The sequence below is a fragment of the Sebastes fasciatus genome, chromosome 5 (assembly GCF_043250625.1).
Source record: "Sebastes fasciatus isolate fSebFas1 chromosome 5, fSebFas1.pri, whole genome shotgun sequence".
NCBI lineage: Eukaryota > Metazoa > Chordata > Actinopteri > Perciformes > Sebastidae > Sebastes > Sebastes fasciatus.
In genome coordinates, this window is record NC_133799.1 from 18382340 (window position 1) to 18409826 (window position 27487).

Consider the following 27487-nt stretch of genomic DNA (forward strand, 5'->3'; position numbering starts at 1 on the left):
TCGAGGTGTTTACTGTTTGTGCTCCAGATGGTGACGTTGATCGTGTTAAATGTAGATTCAGTCAGGGAGGTATTATTTTACTAGCGAGTGCTGTGCAGCTTTGATAGCATGCTATGAATTAACACAGCTGATGGACAATTTCAAAGTTTCTAAATGAAAATTGGGCTTTTGAAGGATTATTTTTTTGATGCATCCGTGTTCTAAGGTCTGTTAAAATCAGATGTTAATCAGCATGTCATCCAGAGTGCGGAGCGTGTTCCTGTTGTGTAAAGCCAGATGAATTGATTGTGGCAGCGGCAGATGAGATCCTGTTTTACTGGACACTGCTACCAATTTTATATTAAGCTGTAATGAATCACTGCTCCCAGTAAAATAGCTGGGGAGCAGCGATTTTTAAAGCTCCCAGCTGATAGTGGTTTAAATGAGTTACTATTAGTATAAAGAATTGTATTAAGGTTTCGGAGTAACACGAGTAATCATGGTAGCTTTTGCTCGGTCTCTCATGTGGGAGCTCTCCTCTCAAATATGTTTAAGAAGAGAAATATATTGTTATCAGATCAGTCGGCTCTAATTCTCAGAGCACTGATCACATTACAGTCCACTTACTGTACAACAACAGTATGGTATACACTGCTTTAATTACAACTCAATATAGAGTGCTCCAGGGATGACGCATTCTTGTCGGCCAACCAGGAAGTTCGCATCGCCCTGTTTCCCCTCGACAAAAAGCCAATGGGATTTTTATATTGGGTTTTGGATTATTGTAGAAAATAAGGTCTGTGGCAAACACTAGTTTATGATACTTTGACATGTATACAGCGCATTAAGAATATGAGTCTTAATTGGAGTTTTACGGTAGTTTGCAACACACAGCCTCTTTCCTCTTTGCAGCCAGCTCTGTGCGTTGTAAACAAACCAACTAGTTGACAGTTTGCAGAGATGCATGCCCAAAAGAAAAGCCCACATTTCTGGTCGGAGGGAGAAACACATGTACTTTTAAACATTATGAAACACTTGGATATCAGCAGATTGTTGGATATGCATAAATATCGCAACGCCAACCTTTTCAAGAAGGCGGTTGAAGGAATGAAACAGGGAGGCTTTGTTTGCACGGTCGAACAAGTCCGCCACTGGTCATGTTAATTTAAACAGCAATATTAGTGGAATATTCATTTTCATTAGCCATGTAAACAGCTTAGTAGGAATATTGTCTTTTTAGGAATAAGGACAAAAAACTGAATATTTTGTGCATGTAAACGTAGTCACTGATATCATTTGACACTCAAAATACGCCTACACTTATATTCAATAGCTCATGATCACCTGACCAAGACCAACATACTATACACTTGCTTCTCTGCACATACTTTTTATGTCTTATACACACACACACACACGCACACACACACACACACACACACACACACACAGACAGACAGCGATGCTCCTGCGTGCTCTCGTAGACGGGGCTTCCCAGAGCTTGTCAGAGCGCTGATCACATTACTGTCTACTTAAAGCCCTTTGTTCCTCCCAGCACTACAAACACTCCTCTCTCTGAAGGTGTGTATGTGTGTCGAACACACCAGCTCGACAAAACAACACACAGAAACACATCATAATGCTCCCCTCAGGATAATAGCCTTTCTTTATCTGTAGCTGCTCCTTTGCTCCCTTTACTCTCTCTATCCTCCGTCATCCTCTTTTTTTCCTGCTTTCACTTTGTCTTTCTGTTCATTTTCACTTTCTGGATTTTCTCATCTCTCTTTTTGTAATCTTTTATCATTCTCTTCTCCCTACGACGACCCTGTCCTCATTTCTCCTCTCCCATTGTTTTTGGCTATGTCTTATCTTTTGCTTTCCCTCCCTCTTCCTGTGCTCATTTACCCTCTCTCTCCCTATCTTCTCCTTCCTGTTCATCTAATTCTCCTTCACTTTTCACTGCCTCCACCATGATTTCCCTCTGTTCCTCCCCATCATTTACTCTCCGACTCAACCATTTTCTTCCCTCTTTGAGTTTTCCCCTGGCCTCTTTCTCAATCTTCCTCCTCCTTCATAATAAATCCCCTCACTCTTTTCACCGTCTCTCCTTCTTTCTTTCTTTTTCCATCTCCCCTTCCTTTACTTCCTCTTCCTTTCCTCTGGACCGTTTAATTTCCCTCTCCCCATCTCTCCTCTTTCTCGTCCTCGGTGTCCATCTTTCTCACCTCTTAATCCACTAATCTCTTTAACATCCTATCTTTCTTCATCTTATTTTCCTCTCTCGGTGTTGAGCTCTCCATGTGGATTTCATTTCATTCACCTCCTCCCTTTCTCTCATCTCTCTCACCTCCCCTTTTCCAAGCACAACCCCCACTTCACTTTTTCCTTCTTCTTTCTCCTTTGTTTCTTATGCTTATTTATCCATTTCTTCTTTATCTTCTTTTTTCTAACCACCCATGACTATGACACCATCCCTCCCCGTTCCCTCTCTCCCGCTCCCTCTTTTCCCTGTGGCCACAGCAGCAGCAGCTCCAGCACCTGTCTCATCATGCTCCGGGCATCCCTCTGACACCTCACCCATCAGGCCTGTCCCTGGGGGCGGGTGGCTCAGGGCTTCTCGCTCTGACCGGCGCCCTGGGGGTGGCCCACCTCGCCTCCAAAGATGAGCGCAACCACCTCGATCCCGAACATCTCAGAGGTAAAGAACCGAAGACTTTGGGTCCTTAATTCTTCTCCAAAACAAGATTTAAATGCTCTGGCAAGGTGGTCTTCAAGAGCTAAGATCAGCACGAGCAGCGGGTAGTAAGACTGACATTTTCACAGTCTAGCCTACTAATGAAATCACATTAATGACAACTAATAATAATAGATAATAGATAATACAAAAATGTAAAACTGTTTGTCTAAAAATAAGATAGATCATCTTTTTTGATCTTGTGACTAACATTCATTCGAGTCATGGTTTGAAGACCCAAAGGTCATAGAAAGATTACTCTGATTGATATTGGAGAAACACCATGGTATTTACAACAGGATTTGACCCAGGCAGTTCAAATTGTATTAATTAATGCAGATGTTTTTTTAGCCTGAAATCGCCAGACCAAATTGCAAATGCAAATTAGTCTGGAACTTCTCAGTTCATTTTCAAGAGGGGATGAGAAACATCTGGCAGAGCAGTGGTTCCCAAACTTTTTCACGTCAAGGACCCCTAAACTGACACAAATTGACCACAGAACCCCATTTGATAAGATTTGATGTCCCAGGGTCCCCCATCTAATAGGGTTTTTGCTTTTAGATGTTTTATTACAGAAATTGTATTAAACCAAAATAGTCGTACATTCTGTCATTATTTTATTTATGGATGAAATTATAGTGAAAATAAATGATTCCCCTTTTTTGCTTGGGACCCCCTGGAACCCCCTGAAGGACCCCTGGGGGTCCCCAGACCACACTTTGGGAACGACTGTGCCAGAGCATATAAAACATGAGCTTGCAGGTTCGTTTGGTTCCCTGGTAAGGAAGTTTTTGCCCGTTTAGCCCTAAAGTATCCCTAAAGTATATCGTAGTTGCAGTGAAAATCTGCGTACTTGCTGTTGTTTCAGGTCAGTGTACACAAAAGGCTTCATCATTGAAAATCAATCACACTATTGAACACGTTGAGAAGATGTTTAGCAAGTTCAATACAAGTGAGGCAGAGTAACTCTTCTCTGGGAAATCATCCAGAATGAAACCATCAGATAACACACATGCAAGAATAATCTTTATAAAATGTTTGTATGTCTGTGCATGTGTGTTTGTTTATTTCATACTAGAATGGGCAGAAATAAGCAGTGAGAGAAACTTTGACAACAGTTACAGAATAAAACAGATATCATTTTTATAATTTTAGACCAAAATGTAAAGCAATACATCATTTGTGACTGGCGGCTTTGACGTAATTTGTACTGCAAGTCACCTTTTGGCCTCAAGTTGAACTTCCTTGTTTATACTGCTGTCATAATACGGACGGACGTATTTATGGCACTTGTGTGAATGCAGGAGAAACGCTTTCTCCCAATGAACTTTCATTCACCCCGATAGAATATCTTATCTTTGCGCTCTGTTTCAGGCAGCGAGCCAAGAGAGACTTTCTCATGAATAAACCGAGAGCTAGAAAGGAAAAAACAAGGAATGAGAGAGAGATAGAGAGATCAATGTGTTCATATTGGCGTTCATAAGCATCCGTGCGAGTGCTTATGCATGTCTGCAGCTGTGTGTGTTTCTGTTCTTACATACGAGGGGAAGAATGAGTGAAAAGATAGAGAGCGTTGAAAGAGGCAGCAGGGGAAGACGGAGAGCTTTGTCTGGTTGGAGAACAGAGAGAGGGAAAGATAGAGAGGAGACTGCAATCAGGCACAATAGAGGGTCTGTATCTTTATTATAGAGGAGCAGTCGTAGTTCAGCCTAACCTTGGCTGACCGGGGGACTGTTGTTATTATTATCAGGACTGACGTCAAACTTTCTCTCTTTTTTCTCTACTCTGTTCTCTTCCCTTACCTTTCTCCGCCCCATCCCAGAGGGAGCATCCAGCAGGGTGAGTACTTGTGCATGTGTGTACAGTAAGTGTCGTCTACACCCACATTGTGTGTGTGTGTGTGTGTGTGTGTGTGTGTGTGTGTGTGTGTGTGTGTGTGTGTGTGTGTGTGTGTGTGTGTGTGTGTGTGTGTGTGTGTGTGTGTGTGTGTGTGTGTGTGTGTGTGTGTGTGTGTGTGTGAGACAATGATAAACTGAGGGAAATGGAGACACACTGTAAAGTGGCCTCTAAAAAAAGGCTGTGTACCGCTGGAGCTCAGCCAGCTCAACACCAGCACAATAGCTGCTCAGAGCTATCAACCTTGAGCTCCTCAAGGTTTCCTACATCACACTAACATCTGAGCTCACAGCATTTCGCTGTTATCTGGAAGAAAGTACAAATTGAGTGAATGGATGAACAAGCAACTGTTTGTTTATCGGCACCACAAATGTTCTGGTAATCTACGAGATTTACAGAACAAGTGAAAGGATTAACGCCAAGTTAATGGCAAACGCTGCCCAAAACGCAGCATTCTGTGTCTGTAGAAATGAGCAACTCTTGCTTAAAAATGAGTGTACTATGCATCCAGTATATAAAATGCCATCTACAGGAGGGCCCTTAATGTCAAAAACACAAAAATATCACACCACTGAGATCCATTTGAAAAGATGTTTCCCAACAGAACTTGCTCTGTTGTATCGTTAGTTAATATTTGGTGTAGAATTGCACAACCGCCAGCACTGCAGGAGAGGTGGGGACCAGAGGGGGGAATGAAACCTATTCAAACTAGTGAAACCACCAGGACTGTTTTGTTTTAGTGCTATCACGTTAAAGACAGAAACATGTACCCTGACCTCTAGAAAATGTACTGCCTCCACTGCATTCACAGTACAATATCTTTCCAAAACTGTTTCCCAATGAAACATGATTCTGTGCATTGTTAGGTGACAGATCGGGCTGTTTGAAGTTCAGATTCAACAGTTTGTGAATTAAGTGTGAAGGTGAGATGTGACCGTTACCATAACTGATGAGTTTAAAGAAAAAAACAAAATCCATCCTTCGAAAAATTGAGTAAAGGCAACATGCAGTGAAACATGAAATGTATACAAGTGTTCGTCTTGCCTCACAGGTTTATGTCACCGTAGTTAAAAGTCCCTGTTAATCGCCTGGAGAATTAATGCAGTGCAAATGGGCTGATTGAAATTCAGTGGACGTCTATGGCTTGTCCTATTCTCTCTGGCTGCAGATTGCTCTGCTTTACGGAAAGCGTGTGAACACTCGCTTACTGTACTGGCTGCAATGGGCAGCTGGCCTTCATCAGTGTAACTGTTGATAACACGGGGAGGAGAGGGGGGAGAGGGTTAGAGGGAGATGGAGAGTGAAATTGGAAAAGGAAAGAGAGAGAGACTAAAGAGGAAGAAAAAAAGACCAAGAAAAAATAGGGAGGGAAAGGTTGTTAAAAAAAAAAAAAAAAATACCAGCAAGTCTTTGTTCTGGTTTTTATTGCGAAATGAAAATGATTTAAGAGCGCTACTGACTTAACTTTCCCTCCCTCTCTCTCTCTATCTGCAATGAAACCCTTAGCATAATTTAATTGCTAAACACAATGCTGATTGTTAAGCACCAGGAAAATATTTCTCACATGAGTTGAGGTTTTTGCTGAAGTTAGCCAAGCATTACGGCGTTTGGAAAGGGAGGGGAAGGGAAGGGAGAGAGAGACGCATATCAATTGGCATTTGTCAGAGAGCCCCGCACCAGTAAAACATGTTGGAATTTTAAATGGAGGGGAAAAAAGGGACAGCGAGAGGAAGTCGGGAGAAGAAAGAAGAGAGGGAAGTTTGTTGAGCCGCACTGAGGTCCATTGTGTGGGTTTCTCCTCTCCTCTTGTCCAGCGCTCCTTCCTGTCGGCCCCGTGGGCTCCTTCCTGTGTGACTCACTGGTGTGTTAAACCCTCGCTGTTCATGTCCTCCCCACGGGGGGACAGAGAATGACAAGTGGCCCTCACTGAACCTCTGGCCCCTGCCCCAACGCAAAAAACAACACAATGCTTTGATCGGCTTTTCAGAGTGCTGAGCACCAGGCCAGGCTGTATTGTAAATATGCCTTCACAGCTTTATTGCCTAATAATGAGAGTCATATTTTACATGAGGACTGGTGTGTCGAGGGGACGACACTAATTAGCTTTGTACGCTGTCTTGTGGGCTTCTATGGCTACGTCTTAACCTGTGCTTACGTCTGCTGTTCTTGCTGTGTGTGTGAGTGTGTGTGTGTGTGAGTGTGTGTGTGTGTGTTTGTTTATGGGCCTTTCTGTTAATATTTGTGTTACTGCTCAGTGTGCTTTTCCCTCTTTACCTGAGTCTACAGAGTGATTGTGTGTGCATGTTTCTTCACATCATGACCTGTACGTTGGTGGATGTGGGTGTGTTTTGTGTGTTTGTACAATAGACTGTATGTAAAGATAGACGACATGTTTCCACTTCACTTCTCATTAGTGATCGGAAGGGCTGAAGCCGCGGTATCGAGGGCACGCCCGAACCAATCACAAGTGGAGTACGACCACAGCTTGTTGGCGGCTACATTAGCACCACGGTAGCTGTTTGGCTAGAAAGACACGACAACTAACCATAATATCTCTTTAAATACATGTATGATCAAATTGACACAGACTCGTGACGGTTTTGGAAAGTTAAAGTTATATCTCACTCTCAAACAATTCCTGAGCCTCTGGCTGCGCGACTACTTCACTCAGAGCAGCTGTCAATCATAGCTGTCAATCATGACATCCCACCTCGTTTTTATAGCATCAAATATCTAATTAAAACCAACTTTTTTAGAAAAATGAACACTTGAACATAAATCAGCGTGATAAGAACTACCTCAAAAGACAGAAACTTCTTAGGAAAAATGTATTTGATGTGTACTTTGACTTTTTAGTTTAGCCCATGTCCCATCCGCTAACATGGAGGTGGGTGGGCTTTATGACCTATACTGCAGCCGGCCACCAGGGGGCAATCAAGATGTTTTGGCTTCACTTTTTGGGAGCTGTCATGTCGTCCATCTTTATATACAGTCTATAGTGCCGTTTTAATTATTGTTTTAACTTTCCTGTGTCAGGTGTGTCTCTGGATGTACAGTATGTATCTGTGGTAGTATTGGTACAGTAAGCATCTGTGTGTTCATACTTATGTTTTTTGTCCTTGTCTTTCCTCAGAGTAAGTCAGTGTCGTCAACAGACAGCCAGCCTCCTGAGGAACGCCAGGGCCCGTCAGGAGGCTACTCCTCCTCGCAGGGAGGAGCTGAGGCAAAGAGGAGGCGCTGTGATGACAAAGAGCCCCTTCCGCCACACTCCTATGTATGTGTATGTGTGTGTCTTTGTCTTTATATGATGAGATAAATGACGACCAAGGGGGAAACTGAGTAGTTGCAGCGGAGAATACAACAAGAAAAATTAAAATAGAAATTACATGTAAATGAAAATATTAACATACAGCATATAATATTAAAGGGCAGGTCCATCTGCCATCAGACAGCCCCTTTCTGACGGGGAACTGAAGCCGTTATAGTCTTCAAAGCCACCAGACTACATTCACGAAAACATTATACCTCGCAGAACACGGGAATTGCTGTTCTTGTGTGACTTTTCGGATCTGAACTAACGCCCGGATAATGAACTAACTAACACTGCAGTACATTGCTTAGCTTCCGTGCAGGTACTCCTGTCTGCTTCGCCAAACTGAGAGCATGCCGACCGCCATCTAAGTGACGTTAATACACTGACTATAAGGATGTATATATACTGTATATGTAGCAGCGTCATCATGCAGAAACCTACGCCAGGTCATGTGGGAAAAAAATTTTTTAGAAGGGCATGGGAAAATAGCATTTTGACTCTAAAACTTACATACTTTGACCAGAGTTTGAATGTTCGGATTTGAATACATAAGGAACACCGCTGGAGAGCTACAGAATGATATAAAAACCTCAGAAACCCCCAAATAATGGACCAGTCATTTAAATGCTATTAGTGTGCTATTGATGTTCATGTATGTATAATTATAACAAAATAGAAAACCACATATACACACCAAAGACATCACAAAGTGCATGTGCATCTGTGTGGTTGTGTGTGTGTGTACGTGTGTGTACATAAGATATGGCCTATGACATTATAGGCCACACATGGGTCGGGGGGCCCGGCGGCCAATTAGAGCCGTGTTTGGTTTGGATGGGCCCGATGGGGAAGAGCAGGGAGCCACAGGCGATGTAATGCCAGAAGAGAGACGGCCAAGGCAGATAGCTGTAATGAATTAGATGGCTGTGTGTTTGCAGTCTGGAGGATTGATTGACACCGGGAGTCTATCTGTGCAAGACGGCCTCCAGCTAAATCAGTTTGGCACCAACAACAACCGTCCAAATCCTCCCATTAGTTCAGAGCGAGAACAAGCACAGATAGTTTCCACTTTCTGAATGTTTTTCCTCTCTTTCTGTCTGTCGGGCCACATTACAGCTCCCATTTCTCTTTCAGTTTTCCTTTTTGCTCTTCTATATCTCTGTCTCTTTATCGCCGTCTCTCAATTTCTCTACTTTCCCCTCTCACTCTCTGTGTTCTTCCTGTTTTCTTTTCATTTTTATTCCATTTCTCCTTTTATTTTTTTTTCTCTTTCTCTCTCTCTGTTTCTGTGTTTTTTGTTCTAGGAATAGACATAGCCCTGTTTTGGCTCTGTATAATTAGGTACTGATGTCACTCCACACTGATGTCAATAGGAATATCAGGCCATGATCACATCAAAGAGCTGTTGCCATGGTGACTAAGTGCCATCATTCTCACCCCAGAAAAAGGGAGAGATACAGTAGAGAGAAATGGCTAGACGGAGAGCGAAAATGTACCATCGATGGGGAGAGAGCAACAGTGTGTGTGTGTGTGTGTGTGTGTGAAAGAGAGATCGAAACAGTGTTTGCATGAGGGAGATGTTTGGTGAGAATATACTATATATATGGTATCTCTGTGTTAAATGTTGCATGGAGGACATACAGACAGTGGAAGGAAGCAAAGAGCAGCCAGTGATATTGATATATCGATCTGTGTGTGTTTTTCGTGCGTTTCCATCTTTATTATTAAAGTTCTCGATGTATACTCTTACGGTATAGTGTGTGTCTGTGTGGGTGATAGAGAGAAAAAAAGCAACCAAGAAAACAGCTTTCTTTTCTTAATGGAGATGTGTGTGTAATTTTACCTTTCTTATGTCTTCTTTGCTCCTCAGGACAGCGATGGAGACAAGAGTGAAGACAATCTCGTAGTGGACGTCTCCAATGAAGTAAGTTGCTTATCTGTATTTTTAATTATTTTTGACAACCTCACACTTAATATGAAAATATTGATTATAGCCACTTGATTGACAATGGACTTACACAGGCCGCCGTAGGCCGCACTTTGCCGCTGCTCTGGTGTGAATTCGCCGCAAGTTATATAAAATAATCTGTGGCAATGCCTGGCAGTTCTGTATAGGAGATGAAAATTAAACATTTTTTTTTACTGCTAAGGGTTGTTTTCTTCAATTCCTTGGCAAAGGGTAGCTGGTAGAAAATTACTATTCATGTGTGGTTTCTCACCTGAAATACTTCCAGAAACAAACGTGGCATACAATACTTGATTATTTAAAATCCACGAATCTACGTGACATAAAAAAAAAAAACACTAGCGGTTTGTTATTAGTAAATGTTCAGTCTGATTTTGTGATAATGCTGGTTGCCCACTATCCGTCATATCAAACATACAAGTTACTTTCTGTCTAATCATTGCTTAATGGCAAAGTTTACACAGGTGACTCACAGAAGTCATACATCTCACAGAAAGACGTTTCCCTCATCACAGAATAGTTAACAGTTTCGTCTGACCTCTTAGAAAATATTCCACCCTCAATACCAATGTTTACTCACAATTTTCCATCTCCACTGTGGAAAATATTTAACTCACCCACAGAACTCACACTTCACTCTCTCTCTCTCTCTCCCACTCGCTTCCTCACAGCTCTGTCCTTGTGCGAGAGCTGTACATCCCTGTAACAGAAAATATCTTTGATTTCCCTACAAAGCCACAAGATACAAGCAGCCTTTATCCTACAGAAGCTCTCTGACACTGCGTTGCAGCCCACACATGAATAACGCATGAGTCCAATGTTGGGAGGACCGGTGTTGCTCGCAGGAATAACTATAGATGTAGTTGGCAACGCCTGCTTGACCCCGTCTGACTGACTGTCAATAGATCAATTTAACACACAGATCGGAGTATTTGTGTGTGCAAGTGTGTTTGTGTGTGTGAAGTCTGTTTTGAAGACATTTTATTATGATTTTTGTTTCATTTCCGCATCTTTGGCAGAGATTTGCTCTTTTTCATAGTTTTTTTCAGAGATGGTTAATTGTATTTTTGCCTCATTTAGTTTGCAGCTAAATTTGAGTATTTTGACAGTCTTAGATAAGGGAAATGTGTCTCGAGTCACTTTTCACGTGTCTGTGTTTCAGAGAAAACCACAAGCACACATAATTGGGTAATTGCCTGAAGAATAAGCAGCATCATACTGATACTAAACGACTTAAAAGAATACCTCACCCACAAAATGACCGTTCAATAACGTGGCAATCAACCCGTGTTACCTTGAATTTGGGAGGAAAACTTTTCTGACACGACTATTTAGTGACATTTTACAGACCAAATGATGAATCTATTTATCTGACCTGTCCACCTGGACTCAAGGATGAACTGATTAGATTTTGGTTATCAAAGGTCACTGTGACCTCACGGCCGTCCCTTTCTTGTGAATGCGATATCTCAGGAACGGCTTGAGTGAATTTCTTCAAATTTGGCACAAACGTCCACCTGGACTTAAGGATGAAATGATTAGAATTTTGTGTTCGAAGGTCAAAGCTCAAGGTCACTGTGATCTTACGTCCGTCCCATTCTTGTGAAAGCGATACCTCAGGAACGCCTGGAGAGAATTGTATTACATCTGGCACAAAGGATGAACTGATTAGATTTTGGTGGTCAAAGGTCAAGGTCAGTGTGACCTCACAAAACACGTTTTTGGCCATAAATCAAGAATTCATATGCTAATTATGACAGCTTCACACAAATGTCAAACAGGATAAAATTATGAAGTGGTGACATTTTGGACAGACATGTTGGTTGGTTGGTTGGTTGGTTGGTTGGTGGAGGAATACAACCGGGAGGCAGTGATTGTAGTTTTCCCTTATTGATTAATCTACCCATAATTTATCAGATTAATAGATTAATCGTTTGGTCTGTAAAATGTGAGAAAATAGTCTTGGCGGGGGAAAAAATTCCAAAACCCAACGATATTGATTTTCACATAATCACAAACAAAGAAAAGCAGAACATTATTCACATTTGAGAAGCTGGAATTTAGATTAGCCTCATTTTCTGATAATCAACAAATCAAGTAATCGTTTCAACTCTTCAACACTTATACACACACACACACACACACACACACACACACACACACACACACACACACACACAGACACACACTCACATTGTATTTTACTGTTTGTTTTGCCAGCTAGATTGCTTATTGTAATGCCAATCATTTATAGTAACCTAGGTTTGTGTGTGTATCTGTGAAATGTGGATCGAGTCAGCAGGTGTGTAGCTAGTTCAGCTTTCCGCTGCAGTTTCCTTGTAAATAGGAAGAGCTCCTATGTAAGCTCATTATCAGCCGCCGCTGTTTGTGTTCTCTTCTTGTGAACGCTGTCTGTACTCTGTCCACACACACACACACACACATTCCCAAATACTTGGTCTATCTTTTCTCATCTACTTCTTTCTGTTTATTTCTGTTCTTGAAGCCTCTGTTCTTCCATCTCTCCACTGTCTCTCTTTCCTTTTCACTCCTTCTTTCCCCACTCCTCTCCCTCCCTCTAGCTCCACCTCCCCCCTTTTTCTCCTCCCTTCTCTCATTAGATAACTGCAGTCTGCTTCATTTAATATATGCAAAGCCGTTTATGCCCCTGGAATATTTTAGTTCTTTAAATACTTCACGCAGTGTACCAAAATATGTTTTATCTAAGCCTTCTGTATTTTGATATTGCACACAAAAGCAGAACCGGTCTCTTGTGTGATTTGGAAACTGGTACAAAAGCAGCAAGAAAAAAAAAATTTGACAAATGTGGGTAATGGTAGAAAAAGGGAGGCAAATCCTCTGGTGAGTGTGTGAGAGATAGAGAGAGAGTGTGTGTGTGTGTCTATTAGAGAGAATGTGCATGCATGTATTTAAACATACATGCAAGCCTGTGCGTGCATTTCTGTTTGCGTATGAGTGTGTACACGCCATGTAAATGTCTCTGTGTGTGGTTGTTTGAGTAGATGATCTTGTGTGTGTGTGTTTAAGCAGTAAAGTGTGTGTGCTGATCACTGTGACCCAGTGAGAAGTGCTTACTCCAGCACTCTGTTCTGGGGGAGGCAGCGCCGGCTCAACGGCGTCTCCAGTGATGAAAGCAGCTGTAACAGCAACATTATCTGCAGGTCCACACACTACTGTACCAGCCACAGTGACAATCTCCGCTGTTTCATGTAATGTTCCCTGAGTCCCTTTACAAATCACAATACAGGCTGTGACACTAGAGGTTGCGTTGTATCCATTATGGAAGAATTTTGCAGCATTTTACTTTAAATAAGTGAATTTTAAAACTCTTTAACCAACTGCTGCATCATAACAAACTCTCCCTAGTTCAGCTTGCTGGCACACTGCAGTGTTTACAAAAATATTCTAAAGGAAAACAAGACAATAAGTGGGTGTTCAGACTGCATTATAAAATGCAAGGGCCTGCAGTGTGGGTGCACGTTGCTTCAGGTGCCGGTGAGACAATGAAATACGATCCAGGAATTACAGTTGTGGTAATAGAGCTGTAACTTTGAAGTCACTAAAAAATCTGTCACTAACTGCACAGTGGTTTATAACATTACCAGGAGGGATTTTACAGCGGAAAGTTATCATGGCGGCAATAATTGAATCACGTAAAAAAATAAAAAATCTACCAGGAATGTGTGGTTGCATGTAGAGCTGCAACGATTGCAGCTTCTTAAATGTTAATATTTCCTGGTTTCTTAACTCCTCTATGACAGTAAACTGAATATCTTTGAGTTGTGGACAAAATAAGACATTTGAGGACGTCATCTTTCGTCATTTTTCACCATTTTCTGACATTCTATAGAGCAAACAACTAATCGATTAATCGAGAAAGTAATCGACAGACTAATCTACAATGAAAATAATCATTAGTTGCAGCCCTAGTTGCATGCATTCGATTGGCCAACACAGTGGCTGCCCGATGACGTCATATGGCGTTGTGGTAACTTTCAAGCGGGGACAATGTCTGTCTGAACATACTGGTGCACTTTCTACGGGTGGCAACGAATAGGAAGTGCAGTGGAAAAAGCACAATGGTAAAGTGCCTATCATCAAAAATGCAACTAAAAAAAGAATTGTGAAATTGTACTTTAAAGGGCAGGTCCATTATTTTTTTATTTTTTTTTAGGATTTTATATCATTCTGTAGCTTACCAGCGGTGTTCCTTATGTATTCAAATTTAACATTCAAATTTTGGTCAAAGTATGTATCTTTTAGCGTCAAAATGCTATTTTCTTTAACCCATCTAAAAACTTTTCCCCATGTGACCTGACATGGTGTATTAGTACAGTAATTTAGATGGCAGTCGGCACGCTCCTAGTTTGGAGAAGCAGACAGGAGTACGGGCGCGGAAGCTAAGCAATGTACTGTTGTGTGGACGTCACGTTAGTTTGGATCCGAAAGTCACACAATAAGTAAGCGATCAATGCAGCGGTAGACCAGCAACTCCCGTGTTTGGTGAGGTTAAATGAGTATTTTTCTGAATGGAGTCTGGTCTGGTGGCTTTGAAGAGAGCAATATAATGACTTTAGTTCACCTCAGAAAGGGCTGTCTGATGGCGAGGTAAAGCAGTGAAATTATTCTAAATATAGCGTACACTTATACTGATAGAGATTTTTTTAGGTGGCTAAAATACGTTTTTCTGCTGCTCCCGTCCACAGCCGCTTTACCTCGCCATCAGACAGCCCTTTCCGACGGGGAACTGAAGCCGTTATATCGCTCATCAGACTCCATTCACAATAACAGTAATTTTACCTCACAGAACACGAGAGTATACATAACCCACTTCAGTCTGAACTATCCCTCTCAGGTATTTCCAAACTTAGCACAGCGAGTTATTCATAACCTTATTGATTGGCTTACTTTGATAACCTACTTCACTGCTTTTTGCAGCAGCTGAGTGGTCGTTTCCATTTGAGAAAAAGAACCGGAAAAGAACGCAGATGGACCCGCCCTTTAAGGACAAGGATCCCTTCTTTAAACAGAAAATGTCATAGTGATGAAATGCTGTAAAATGGACTTGAGGGCGAGACTGAAATGGAAGGACAAAGTAATTGAAGCATTGTGTGCACCAGTTTATTCAATCTCTGTTTTGTCTTTCAGGAGCCTAACTCTCCTGTGGGCAGCCCTCCTCACTCCCCCCACGGGAACGGGTTAGACCGGGCTCCCACCCTGAGGAAAGAGCTCCCGGGCTCCTCGAGCACAGGAGAGGCCCCCTCCACCCCAAACCCCCGCAGCCCCACCCCAGGGAAGGCCAAGGACTCGGCACAGGTAAGACAGATATAGATTCTCAGGGAGTTACTGCACTCTGCTGACTCGGAGGCCTGCTTGAGCTTTATGCTAAAATATTACTGTAATTTTCAACATGTTTAATGAGACTGAAGATTTTCAGCCTCTTTTCTTTTGTAATAAAATTGTACCCTTAGGTTGTCCATTCCTGTTACAGAAGATGTTATGCCAGCATTTATGGTGTTTTGCTGTGGGAATAAAAACACTTAAAACTCGTAAAACCCATAACTATTGTACAGTAACTAATCATTGTCCTATTAAACGATGTTGAGAAGCTACACGGCTGTCTAGTACAGTACAGATAGCTGTTACAATAGCTCTACCTGTAGCACCGAGACAAAGTATTCTCTTTTCAGTGGGATTAGTCAAAAAGGTGACAGATTCTGAAGGTTGGTGTAATAAATGTACTGTAGGACGTCCCATGACAGATCAGCCATGTGTTTTATTTGTTATATTTCTTGTTTGACTTCTGTACAGATGGATAAGTCCCAGTCTCCGTTGTCCAAGTCTGGCACCCCGTCCCCGTCCCACCGTGAGGCCCTTACCCCCGGAGCATCGGGAGCCCCCGGTCCCAGCACCTCCTGCCTTCGTCTGGTCAGCAAAGCAGCATCCAGTGCAGACCCCCTTGGTGAGAACAAGCTTCATGTTGTATTGTTGATAAAGGAGCTTGCTAATACATATAACAGCACAACATCACATACTATCACAACATTAATCTGGTACAGTGTTTCTCAAATGGGGGTACTAGTACACCTAAAGATACTTTGGAGTACTGCAGGGGGTACGTGATATCTTTTTTTTTATATTGTTTTTAAAATATCAGTCATTTTTATTCCTAAATTAATTATACTATAATAAGTTCAATGAAAATGTAAATATAAGTTTGATAAATCACATTTTAAAGAGTGTCATCAAAGAATTAGCGCCGATGAAGGCCGACTGTTGCGTTTGAACGCACCACAAAGACTACAGCCGACAGCCAGTTAGCACGTACGTTCGTACGTAAATAACTCTCCACACCAGCAGGCGGCGGTAGTCTGTATTCGTCATTCAAAAAGGGAAACCGGAAGACCGAGGACGGCGGATATACAAGCCGTTCTTATGATGCGTACATGAAACAAAGCAGCGTCTGCCGACCGTTTTCACATCACTCTCTCACCACTTAGCTTCAATATCTGTGTATTGGAATGATCAGATCAGACGAAGATGAAAAATGAGGAGAGCCTCCTGTGTTTTTCCTCGTTAACTTGCTTTGCTCACATCCGTTTCTCTTCTCGTGCACTGATTCGTTTAAGCTGAACAGCCAATCAGAGTGATTTCTCTCACAGACGAGCGCCGCCGCCGACTCAACATGCTTAATCGGTCGTAAAATCCCCAACACAGGCAGACTAGAGCCAACGGTGCGGGACACAGCGCAAAAAACTATGCTGACAGACGCTCACCGACGGCCCCAAACTGTCCGACAGCCGACCGTTGGCTTGGTGTGTCGGGACCTTAAGGGTTACTAGACTGAAACAATATTTGAATGGGCATTATCGAAAAACGTTTGAGAACTGATCTAGTACATACATTTATAACTGTTCTTTTTATATTTGTAAACTCAAAAAGTTACAGAGAAAAAGCCAAACTAATATTGTAATGTGATTACATAACTCACCATGTAGTGCAGAATGCATTTACATTACTCATTACTTTACATTTACTTTCTAATTTAGCTACTCTACTAGAGCTCTTCTTTATTTTTTAGAAAACTGAACTAGCTGGACGCTCCTTGAATTACACTTGTCTAGTCATGACCTGAATGAGATCTGCACCCAGTCTGCCTCTTTCCTTCATGCCATATATCCTCCTGTCCCCCACTTTTTCCATTTCCTTATTTGTTTATGCTCTGACATTACTGTTGTCTTGTAGTGATAATTTACTGGTTTTGTGCCAAAGTTAGACAAAAATTCTGCCTATCGGACTGACGTTTTGAATAATCAGTGAGGAGCATTCGGTAACACTTAATTTTACAGGTCCGCTTCTTTTCATGGTAATTCGGTGATAATTAGTAAGTAACCTATTTGAAATTTCTTTGGAATTACTGCCAAATTACCCCAATATTTACCTCAAAATGTATCAATAATTACTTTATCATAAACATAGTTTAATTCTCACCATTGTGTGACTTAAGGTCTACACAAATGTAGGGAGTTTTTTTTAAAGAAATTTAAAAGAAGTTATTTGCTAAATATTATCTATCTACCAGCAGACATGGAAATAAAGCATATCAATAAATGTATTGTATTGTAATGTATTTTTTCCTGTAAATGTATTAAATAAATAACTAGCTATTGGGAAATATAATTATTAAATCTTGTTTATAATAAAGTAATTTTCGATACATTTTTGAGGTAAATATTTGGGTAATTTGGCAGTAATTCCAAAGAAATTTTAAATAGATTACTTGCTAATTATTACCTAATTACCATGAAATTTGTAGACCTGTAAAATGAAGTGTTAGCAACCATTGCTGTGCTTGACAGCTCAACAAATACAGTTTAATGATAGAAAAAGATTTCCATTCTTCTCAGCCCCTCTGTGACTGTGTTTGTGCTGTATTGTTTGTTTCCCTCTTTATTTCCATCCGTCAATCCGTCCTTCCTCTCTCCCTCCCCTCCCCAGCTCTCCGCAGTCCCATGTCTGTGCCCCCCGGTTCATACCCGGCTCATTTTGGCGTGGTGTCCCACGCAGGCCTGAACGGGGAGCTGGCCAGCCCTGGAGGTTTCGGTGGGGCTCTTACTCTCTCTCCACAAATCAGCGCAGCAGCCAATGCCTACTCCCGAAGCCCCATGGTGAGTAAAGGCCAGATTGTTCTTCTCTGTCAAGGTTTGATTTATAGTTCAGCATCAGCTCTAACCCTTAAAACTAGAATGTGTTCTGTGTTATCAGGTAGTGCGTTCATTATATACTTAAAGTTTTCAGGTTTACATTCTCTAATTAACTTTGAAAAAGAGCAACAGTCCTGGAGAGGAGTTTTTTAATTGAAATGACTTATCTGGATCACAAAATGCTAACGTGTAGAGCACTGCTGAAAAAATTCTTTCCTCAACAAGCACCATTTAGTCTTAATAACAATAATAATAATAATAACTTTCTTTATAGAGCACTTTATACACAACTGATTCAGCTCAAATCGCACATTCAAACAAGGGCAGAAATGCAATAAAATTAAACAATAAGAGGAAGGTAGATTAAAAATGTAATTCCTGTCATGCAACAGGAACGCCCCTCCGCGACTGCAATCAGACCCGTCTCCCTGTACTTGCTACCCGTTTAAGTCTTCGTCAAGCTGTTAGATGTTTGTCTGCTCCTCTCTCCCCACCAGGTGGCGTATGACTCTCGGTCTCACCTGAGGGCGCCAGGGCTGTCCTCCTCTCTGCCTGGTTCCTCTGGCGGCAAGCCGTAAGTATTCACACTGTTAATATTCAATTTTGGCTCGGTAGACACATATTTAAAGCCTTTTAATACCATTTGTGTGTACACCTTAAGCATGGACTCTTACTGTAGTGTATTCCCCAGTTGCACAGAGCAGTTTAACAGTTAATTTTCTTTTCTGTTGATTAAAAAAAGAAATATGTGAAAGCCGAGCAGGATAATCATGTCAGGATAAATGAATATTTAGACACAGACAATTGCACATACTTCAGTCAAGACAGCGATAATCCAAAAATATTTGGATTGGATAAGAATCCAAATTAATAGTAGTTCCTCCTACATGTAGCTGCTCACTTTGGGTTTTCTATTTAACCAGTGTTTTTCAGTGTTGCACTGTGAACCTGTCTAACAAAGATGGATAATGTAGAATTTCAAGTGTCCATATTACACTTGCACACAGTCCATTCGGCTGTGCTGACTGACGAATTATATTGTCTTTGTCAGTCGTTGCAGAGTAGCAATTCATTCTTGCGGTGCTAATTTGAAATCATAAAACAGCCTTGGCTTCCAACTGCTTCACTATTGATCGGCCATTAGCAATGCCACACTGACTCGGCCCTGTAATACAATCTGCCATTATGCATTCCCGCCTACAGCTACAGTGAGCCAAGTAATTGCCTGAGTTCGGGCAAATCTTACTGAGGTTCCAAGGCCATTACGGTGTCGTCGGATGTCACAACTTGCTCTTGTGCATTGTGTACCTGTTGCTCCTCTGCTTTCACTTGGTCATTGATTGCATGATTGATTCCATCTCGTCTGTCCTGTCTTTGGCCCATTTCTCTGGTCCTTCAGTCTACCCACTGGTCCAAACTCTGTTTTGTTTTGTTTATTTTCAGCTGTAGCTCTTCAGTTCTGAACTATTGATTTACTTCTGTTCCCTTCTCTCTCTCTCTCTCTCTTCTCTGCAGCGCCTACTCGTTCCACGTGAGCGCAGACGGCCAGATGCAGCCGGTGCCCTTTCCCCCCGACGCCCTGCTGGGCCCGGGAATCCCTCGCCACGCCCGTCAGATTCACACCCTGAACCACGGAGAGGTGGTGTGCGCCGTCACCATCAGCACCTCGACACGCCACGTCTACACCGGAGGCAAGGGCTGCGTCAAGGTGTGGGACATCAGCCAGCCTGGCAGCAAGAGCCCCATGGCCCAGCTGGACTGTCTGGTGAGGAAGGCAAACAGACACACACACTTTTTTCCTTGATCCACATCAAGCATCTGTTTCACAGTGTTTTTTTAATCTTGTCCAATCAGAACAGGGATAACTACATCCGCTCCTGTAAAATCCTCCCTGACGGACGGACCTTGATCGTCGGCGGGGAGGCCAGCACGCTGTCAATCTGGGATTTGGCCACGCCCACTCCTCGCATCAAGGCGGAGCTTACGTCGTCCGCTCCCGCCTGCTACGCTCTGGCCATCTCCCCTGACAACAAGGTCTGCTTCTCCTGCTGCAGCGACGGCAACATCGTCGTCTGGGACCTTCACAACCAGACGCTGGTCAGGTGAGAGGAGAGAGGGAGGAGAGGACAGTGGAAGGAGAAAAAGAACATGAAAAAATTGGCGCTTTAACTCCACAAATAGATTACTGTCAGGAGAGAGCACAGGGAGGAAGGTGAGGGAGGGAAAGGCTGGAGGATGTGGAAACATTTCAGGAAGTTCTTAAGAAGAGAAGATAAAATATGGAAGAAGAAAGAGAGGGAGGAAAAATCGTTGCAGTCTGGGGATTCTTCAACTAACCCTATGGTCAGGTGAGTAGAGGGGGGGTGAACTAGCCATAGGGGATGTGGGTGGGATGAAACAGACAGATTCTGGCAAGGTAGGAGAAAGATGAATTGAGGGAGACGGGGAGGGAAGACTGTGGTAAGGGGAGAATGGAGAATCAGGTGAGAGCAGTCGGTGCTACAGGGAGGAAAACATTCAAATATATTTGGTCTGACACCTCCAGGAGAAAATAAACAAAAACACACACAGATGCAGAGTCTTTAGAGTGTGTGTATGCATGTCTTACTAAAGCTCTTGTGTGTTTCCTCCCTGCAGGCAGTTCCAGGGCCACACAGACGGAGCGAGCTGCATCGACATCTCCAACGACGGCACCAAACTGTGGACAGGAGGGCTGGACAACACCGTCCGCTGCTGGGACCTCCGAGAGGGACGCCAGCTCCAGCAGCACGACTTCACCTCGCAGGTACACACACACACACACACACACACACACACACTGTAACAAGACATCATCTAACTGTACACACACATTAACAATGTTTAATGTTTGTACTGTACATATGTGCACATTAATTGTATACAGGTACATGCAGGTACAGTACATTACAGGATCATCACATCACAACTACAGAGTTCACCTCACAAGTTAACTTATAAATCCAAACACACACCGTGACCTCACCTTGCAGGTATTTACACCAATACACACCAGCAAAAACACATCAACACACACCAACGTGGGGCACCTTACAGGCACCCTCACACACACACACTCAAATACACACTGTCTCTCTCATTCACTCCTCACTGCCACAACAGAGCTATAGAGTTGACCACCGTTGTCAGATGAGTTTCGATCCACCGTGTAATGACTTTCTCTCTCGCTTGCTGTCTCTCTCCATCTGCCACTTTCCCTCTCTCTCCTGCTATTCTCTTTCTTTCCCAATTTATTAATTCACTCTATATTTACCTCCGTCATTCCACTCTTTCCTTTTTTTTTACTTTCCACCATCTTTCCTCTTTTCTATTCACTCATCTTTATCTTTTCCTCGATATCCCACATTCCCACTTAATTCCTTCATCTGTCCTCCCTACTGCCCTTCATTGTTCTCTTTCTGTCATCAACCTTATCTTCTTTCCTCCCTCATCCCCCATTTTCTCACATCTTCTCCCCATTTTTGTTTTCCTTTCTGCACCCTTGCTTCCTTTCTTCTGTCGTCCCCTCCTCCCCTCTCCGTCTCCAGATCTTCTCTCTAGGCTACTGTCCGACAGGCGAGTGGCTGGCTGTGGGAATGGAGAGCAGTAACGTGGAAGTCCTGCACGTCTCCAAACCTGACAAGTACCAGCTGCACCTCCATGAGAGCTGCGTTCTCTCCCTTAAGTTCGCCTACTGCGGTATGCGCACACACGCACACACACACACACACACACACACACACACACACACACACACACACACACACACACACCCAGACTCCACACACACACCCACACCCACACACAAACTTGGATTGGTTCCTAAATGTTTCTAGAATATTTGCAGCTACTGACAAACACTTCTCATTACTCTCCACACTGTTGGTATTAGGGGTGTAACAGTTTTGATTCTTAATCAGAAATCGATCGAAATGAAAAGCAGGATCGTCAATTTTTCTTTTTCTCTCCTCCCTTGCCTACTTGCGTACATCTGAAGGAAAAAAACAACAATTCAAAGACAACACGGCGCATCTTACCGGTAGCCTACAGCTAAAGACGACACGGTGTATCTTACCGATAGCCTGCCGCTAAAGCCGACACTCCGGATCTTACGGGTAGCCTGCAGCTTAAGACGACACTGCGGATCTTACAGGTAGCCTGCAGCTTAAGACGAAACTGCGGAACTTACCGGTAGCCTGTAGCTCAAAAACGACACAGCGGATGTTATCGGAAGCCTGCAGCTTAAGACGACACTGCGGATCTTACGGGTAGCCTGCAGCTTAAGACGACACTGCGGATCTTACCGATAGCCTGCAGCTTAAGACGAAACTGCGGAATTTACCGGTAGCCTGTAGCTCAAAAACGACACAGCGGATCTTATCGGTAGCCTGTAGCTCAAAGACGACATGGCGGATCTTACTGGTAGTCTGTAGCTAAAGACGACACAGCGCATCTTAACGGTAGCCTGCAGCTAAAGACGCGATGATGTATATTACAGGTGGCATGTAGCTCAAAGACGACACGGCGAATCTTACCGGTAGTCTGTAGCTAAAGACGACACAACGTATCTAATCGGTAGCCTGCAGCTCAAAGAAGACGCGACGTACACGGCGAGTTATGTAAACAACGAACGTGTCATTGACAGAAAAACGACAGTTTGTAGGCTGCAGCAACTAAAGAAAACAGCGCTCGTCGAACTATTTGACGATTTCAGCCACGGTCTCATTATCTCCACTTAAAATCGATTGTGTCTACATCGCGTTGGACAGTAATGCAGGGTTTGTGCTAGGCGTAGTGTAAAGCATGTGGGCGCCAACAGGGACGTCATGGTGCACTCAGGTGTGCTTCGTAAACTCTGAGAAAGTCTAGTTGTTGTTGTTGTACACTCCTGCTATCTAGTGGATCTTCTTTTGGTTGAAAGTGTAAATGACAGTTGTCAGGTCATAAAACCCATGATCTATGGATCTTTACAAATCAAGTCTAACAATGGCATGTTTAAATCGAATTGTGAGTCCCCTAGTTGGTATTCAGTGTCTGCACAATATATTGTGCCGTTATCACCTCTTTTCCTTTGTTTAACCTGTAGTACTGTCTGTGTTATTTCAGGCAAGTGGTTCGTGAGCACAGGAAAAGACAATCTGTTGAATGCATGGAGGACACCATATGGAGCCAGCATTTTCCAGGTGAGAGACGAGTGCAATGCTCTGAGCTCTGAGGATGTTTATGCTCTGTGTATATACACATTTAAATATATATATGCATGTATTTGGAGCTGCAGAGTCATCTGTTAGTCAGTGTGGATAGTGTTGTTTAAGCTATCTCTGCTTCCTGTCTATGAACCACACACACACACACACACACACACACACACACACACACACACACACACACACACACACACACACTGAGCCCTGGAGGCAAAAGTGAGAAAAAGATGAGGGAGTTCATGATAAACACTTTTTTAAATTCAGGTTTGTTGATCCATGGTGACTTGCAGAGCTTTATCAGAGAGTGCAGGCTGCCAAACGCACACACACACAACACAGAACAAATGTAATAACTCCATCGTGTTCAATCGCTCCGTTTGAGGAAATGTTGAAACATGAATATGCAGAGATGCAATATTTTTAGCTGAGCTAGTTCGTCTGGGTGTGAATGAAACTAGCAAGGGGAGATGAAGGTACATTTAAGATGAGCATTGAGTATGTGTGTGTGTGTGTGTGTGCGTGTGCGTGTGTGTGTGCGTGTGTGTGTATGTGTCATATTTCTGTAAGCTACAGTGGGCAGCAGGGTTGGCGGCTCCTGTCTCTCCCTGTGGACTGAAAGGAGAATGCTGGCTATCTGCTTTGTTATCCAAATGCCAAACGTTTCTCCCGCCAAACAGCTCCCTCCTGTCACCGTGTTACACAGAGCTGCTCTCTCCTCTTCCTCCTTTCTGGTTTATCACTGTCCTTTCCTGTTTCTGTCTCCTTGCTTCTCTTTAACCCTCCGCTCCACTCTTTTTTCCTCTCTCTCTCTCTCTCTCTCTCTCCTCGTCTCTCTGTTTATTGTTGTCCTTTCTCCCTCACTGTGCTCACTCCTTATCTTTCTCTCCTGATCTGTACCTCTACCCTCACTTTTTTTCTCTCTGTCCTTGTCCTTTGGTTTATCCCTGTCCTCTCTATCTTCCCTTCCCTGTTTTTTAATCTTTTTTTCTTACACTACCTCTTCACTTTCCCCCCCACCCCTATGTTGTTCACATTCTCTCCTACACTTCGGCTGGTCCGTTTAATGTGCCCCTCTTTCTCTCCCTCTCTCTGTTTCTTTGTTCTTTATATCAAAAAAGCTGTATAAGCTTAGATATTAATGTTACATCATCATTAATGCCTAATACATATTACTGAATACATTCTAATATATTTATATAAATACAACATACCATCAGACGTAAATCCGTTGGTAAATGTGGTGCAGGAATAACGATTATCAACGCGCGAATTCGCCGCATGACAACTACGCACACTGGGTCCGGTGCAAATTATCCGCCTTACCATGTTCCATTCTCGTCAATGAGTGTCCGCCTAAATAGTACCGCGTCCACCGCAAACAACAAAAACATATAACAAACAGAGAATGTCTAATGGGCTAACGTTAACTACACCATACATAAACTAATTGAACCCCAAATATGATGGCAACACTAACATTAGCGTTTGTGGCTAGCCCCGTTCCGTGATCAACATATAACATTAGCAAGTGCATATCGGCTACATTACCATCTTCATCGTATCCCAGCTGCTGGGCGATCTCAAGCCATATATTGTCCTTTATTTGGTTGTTGAGGTACAGCAGTAGTGTTTGCAGTACATTATTGCGTGTTTAGAAGGGGACTGCCCATTGTTATTCTGAAACACCAATAGTCCGAAAAATATCCCATTCGACCAAAAAAAGGCCATTTGTCCAACAGTCCGTTACCCTAGACGAGGGTCCCCTTCTCAACACCCAATAATGTACGACAAAATACTACGACGACTACCTCAACAACTAAATACAGGACAATATATGGCTTGAGATCGCCCTGCAGCTGGGATACAATGAAGATTGTAAGGTAACTGGTATGCACTTGTTAACGTTATATGTTGATCAAGGAATGGGGCTAGCCACAACAGCTAGCGTTAGCATTACATTTGAGGTCCGAATAGTTTATGTATTGTGTAGTTAACGTTAGCCGGTTAGACATTCTCTTTTGAAAATTCAACACAGCAACGCAAATAATTCACAGCGGACCCGGTGTGCATGGCTTTCAATGCAGAAAATTCAAATGCGGCTTTAAAACAAAGTGGATTTCCATCGTTGTTCCTGGTGTTTACACAATTCACCAAACTTTATCAAGACGGGCATTCAATGTCTGACATTAACTACTAAAGAACTCGTAAACATTGTAATGCTAGAGGATGTTAAGTCTCTGTGTCTCAGGACAAAGTATTTCTCTTGTTCCTTAGGTGTTATTTTTCTTTCCCACTCCATCTCTGACTCTAAACCCTTCCAAACTCATCTTTTGGCTTGTCACTGCATCCCTCCCTCCTGAACGCCCCCCAACTCCCCTTACCTGCTATCTTGGTCTAGTATGAGGGATCCTGTGTGAAATGGCCTCTCACCGGTGGCTTGATGATTGACAGCCCTGCTGTGCCTGTAGCGGGGAGAGGAGGGGGAGGAGAGGAGAGGAGAGGAGTTTAGAGAGGAGGAGGAGTTGACATGAGAAGAGGGGGACAGAACGAAAGGGGAGCCTAAGAGGATGAAGAGGGAGGAGGAGGAGGTGGAGAGTCTGGGAAGAAAGGAAGGAAGATAAATGATGATGTAGCAGTGGGAGGGGGAGGAGGAGGGGGTCTAGAGGGAGCTTTAGATCATCTAAAGCCAGGTGCCCAGGTCTGGCTTTCAGGCACAGGAGAGAAAGAGGGGGAAAAAAAGAGGATTGTGCATTTTGCCAGTTCATACAGACCATCAGACTTGTGCTGCTAGTGATGCTTAAACCTGCAGTTAATGAGGCTGCATCTCTCCAGAGAAACAGAGAGAGGATAAAAGAGAAAGAGAGCAGTGTGTCTCACATTGAAGCAGACGAATGAGTCAGCATCCCGGAGCTGTGGAGTTGTCTGTTTGGAAATAATTGCCGACTGTTTTGAAATGCAAATATGTCTTGTATGATTGAGTATTAGCTGATGAGTCATATCTTTTCTAACATCTTTCTCTTTGTTTCTCTCCATCTGTCTCCATCCATCTATCATCACATCTCTCTCTCTCTCTCTCTCTCTCCCCTGGGTTTTTTGTCTGTCTCTCGCTCGCTCCCAGTCCAAGGAGTCCTCGTCTGTGCTGAGCTGTGACGTCTCCCCGGACGACAAGTACATAGTGACAGGCTCTGGGGACAAGAAGGCCACGGTGTACGAGGTGGTGTACTGAGGGCCAGGACAAGATGGGAAGAGACAGGACGGAGATTTTGGGGTGTTTTTTTGGAAAATGGAGGGGGGGCAACGAGTTGCCTGGCCAACCGCTCCTGATCCTCATTACATCAGCACCTCCGTCTCAGTCCTCTGAGTCCTCCTGACCCTCACCCCTAATACATCACCCCCTCTCCCCCCTTTTTCCTGTGATATAAGCTACTGTGGGAGCTCCCAAATGCCTCCTCTTCCTCCCCCCTTCCACTTTTAGCCCAAGGATGAGGCATGATAGCAGAGAGAGAGGCAGAAAGGGAAGCAGCAAGATAAGAAGGACAAAGGAAAAGGGCGGTGGAGCATAAAGATAAAGTCGGGAGGGAAAGACAAGAAGGAGGAGAGAAAGCGAGAGTGCGGAAGGAAAAGAAATGAAAGGGAGGAAGAGGAGGAGTAGGAGGAGGAGGGAGGAGGGTAATTAGGGCTGTTTCCTGATTAAGAGCTCAGTGGAAGGGAGGCCCCCAGAGGAGGCGCGGAGCGGCACTGTGGGAGCGCCAGCCAGGAGCACTGATACCACACAATCGATTCATTAGCCAGACAGTGGAAGCCTTAATGAGGCTGACGCCGCAGCTCGCTCTCCCCAGCGAGAGGTGTCAGGAGCTGGGGAACGATGACGCTCCGAGATGGAGGGGGTCGCTTCAGATATCCACATAACACTGACATGAAACATAGACCTGCTCACACACACACACACACACACACACACACACACACACACACACACACACACACACACACACAGGCGCACGTCATCGGGCAAGAATACAAAAAAACTCTCGGATACACCCCCTTGAGGTAATCGTAGGAAGAGAGAAACGCATACACACACACAACACACCGAGCACCCAATTAAACATTCATCGCAGCGCTCCCCGTCTCACTGCTTAATATCTA

General features: G+C 43.3%; 1 protein-coding gene across 4 annotated transcripts in view; it reads left to right on the forward strand.

Annotated features, from left to right (window-relative positions):
- The window catches only part of tle2b (TLE family member 2, transcriptional corepressor b), a 103781-nt gene extending 76462 nt beyond the window's left edge, over window positions 1-27319 (forward strand). For 2 of the 4 annotated variants that reach the window (XM_074635460.1, XM_074635459.1), the window contains 14 exons: window positions 2500-2677; window positions 4536-4552; window positions 7743-7883; window positions 9793-9846; window positions 15058-15225; window positions 15721-15871; window positions 17908-18077; window positions 18611-18687; window positions 19629-19878; window positions 19968-20215; window positions 20751-20898; window positions 21680-21830; window positions 23238-23314; window positions 26457-27319. In XM_074635460.1, the coding sequence (XP_074491561.1) occupies window positions 2500-2677; window positions 4536-4552; window positions 7743-7883; window positions 9793-9846; window positions 15058-15225; window positions 15721-15871; window positions 17908-18077; window positions 18611-18687; window positions 19629-19878; window positions 19968-20215; window positions 20751-20898; window positions 21680-21830; window positions 23238-23314; window positions 26457-26564 (1938 nt within the window). In that variant the 3' untranslated portion in view covers window positions 26565-27319. Of the gene's footprint in view, window positions 1-2499; window positions 2678-3321; window positions 3493-4535; window positions 4553-7742; window positions 7884-9792; window positions 9847-15057; window positions 15226-15720; window positions 15872-17907; window positions 18078-18610; window positions 18688-19628; window positions 19879-19967; window positions 20216-20750; window positions 20899-21679; window positions 21831-23237; window positions 23315-26456 lie in introns of those variants that run through there. The other 2 variants (XM_074635461.1, XM_074635462.1) reach the window with 2 other exon arrangements.
- The last annotated feature ends 168 nt before the right edge of the window (window positions 27320-27487 follow it).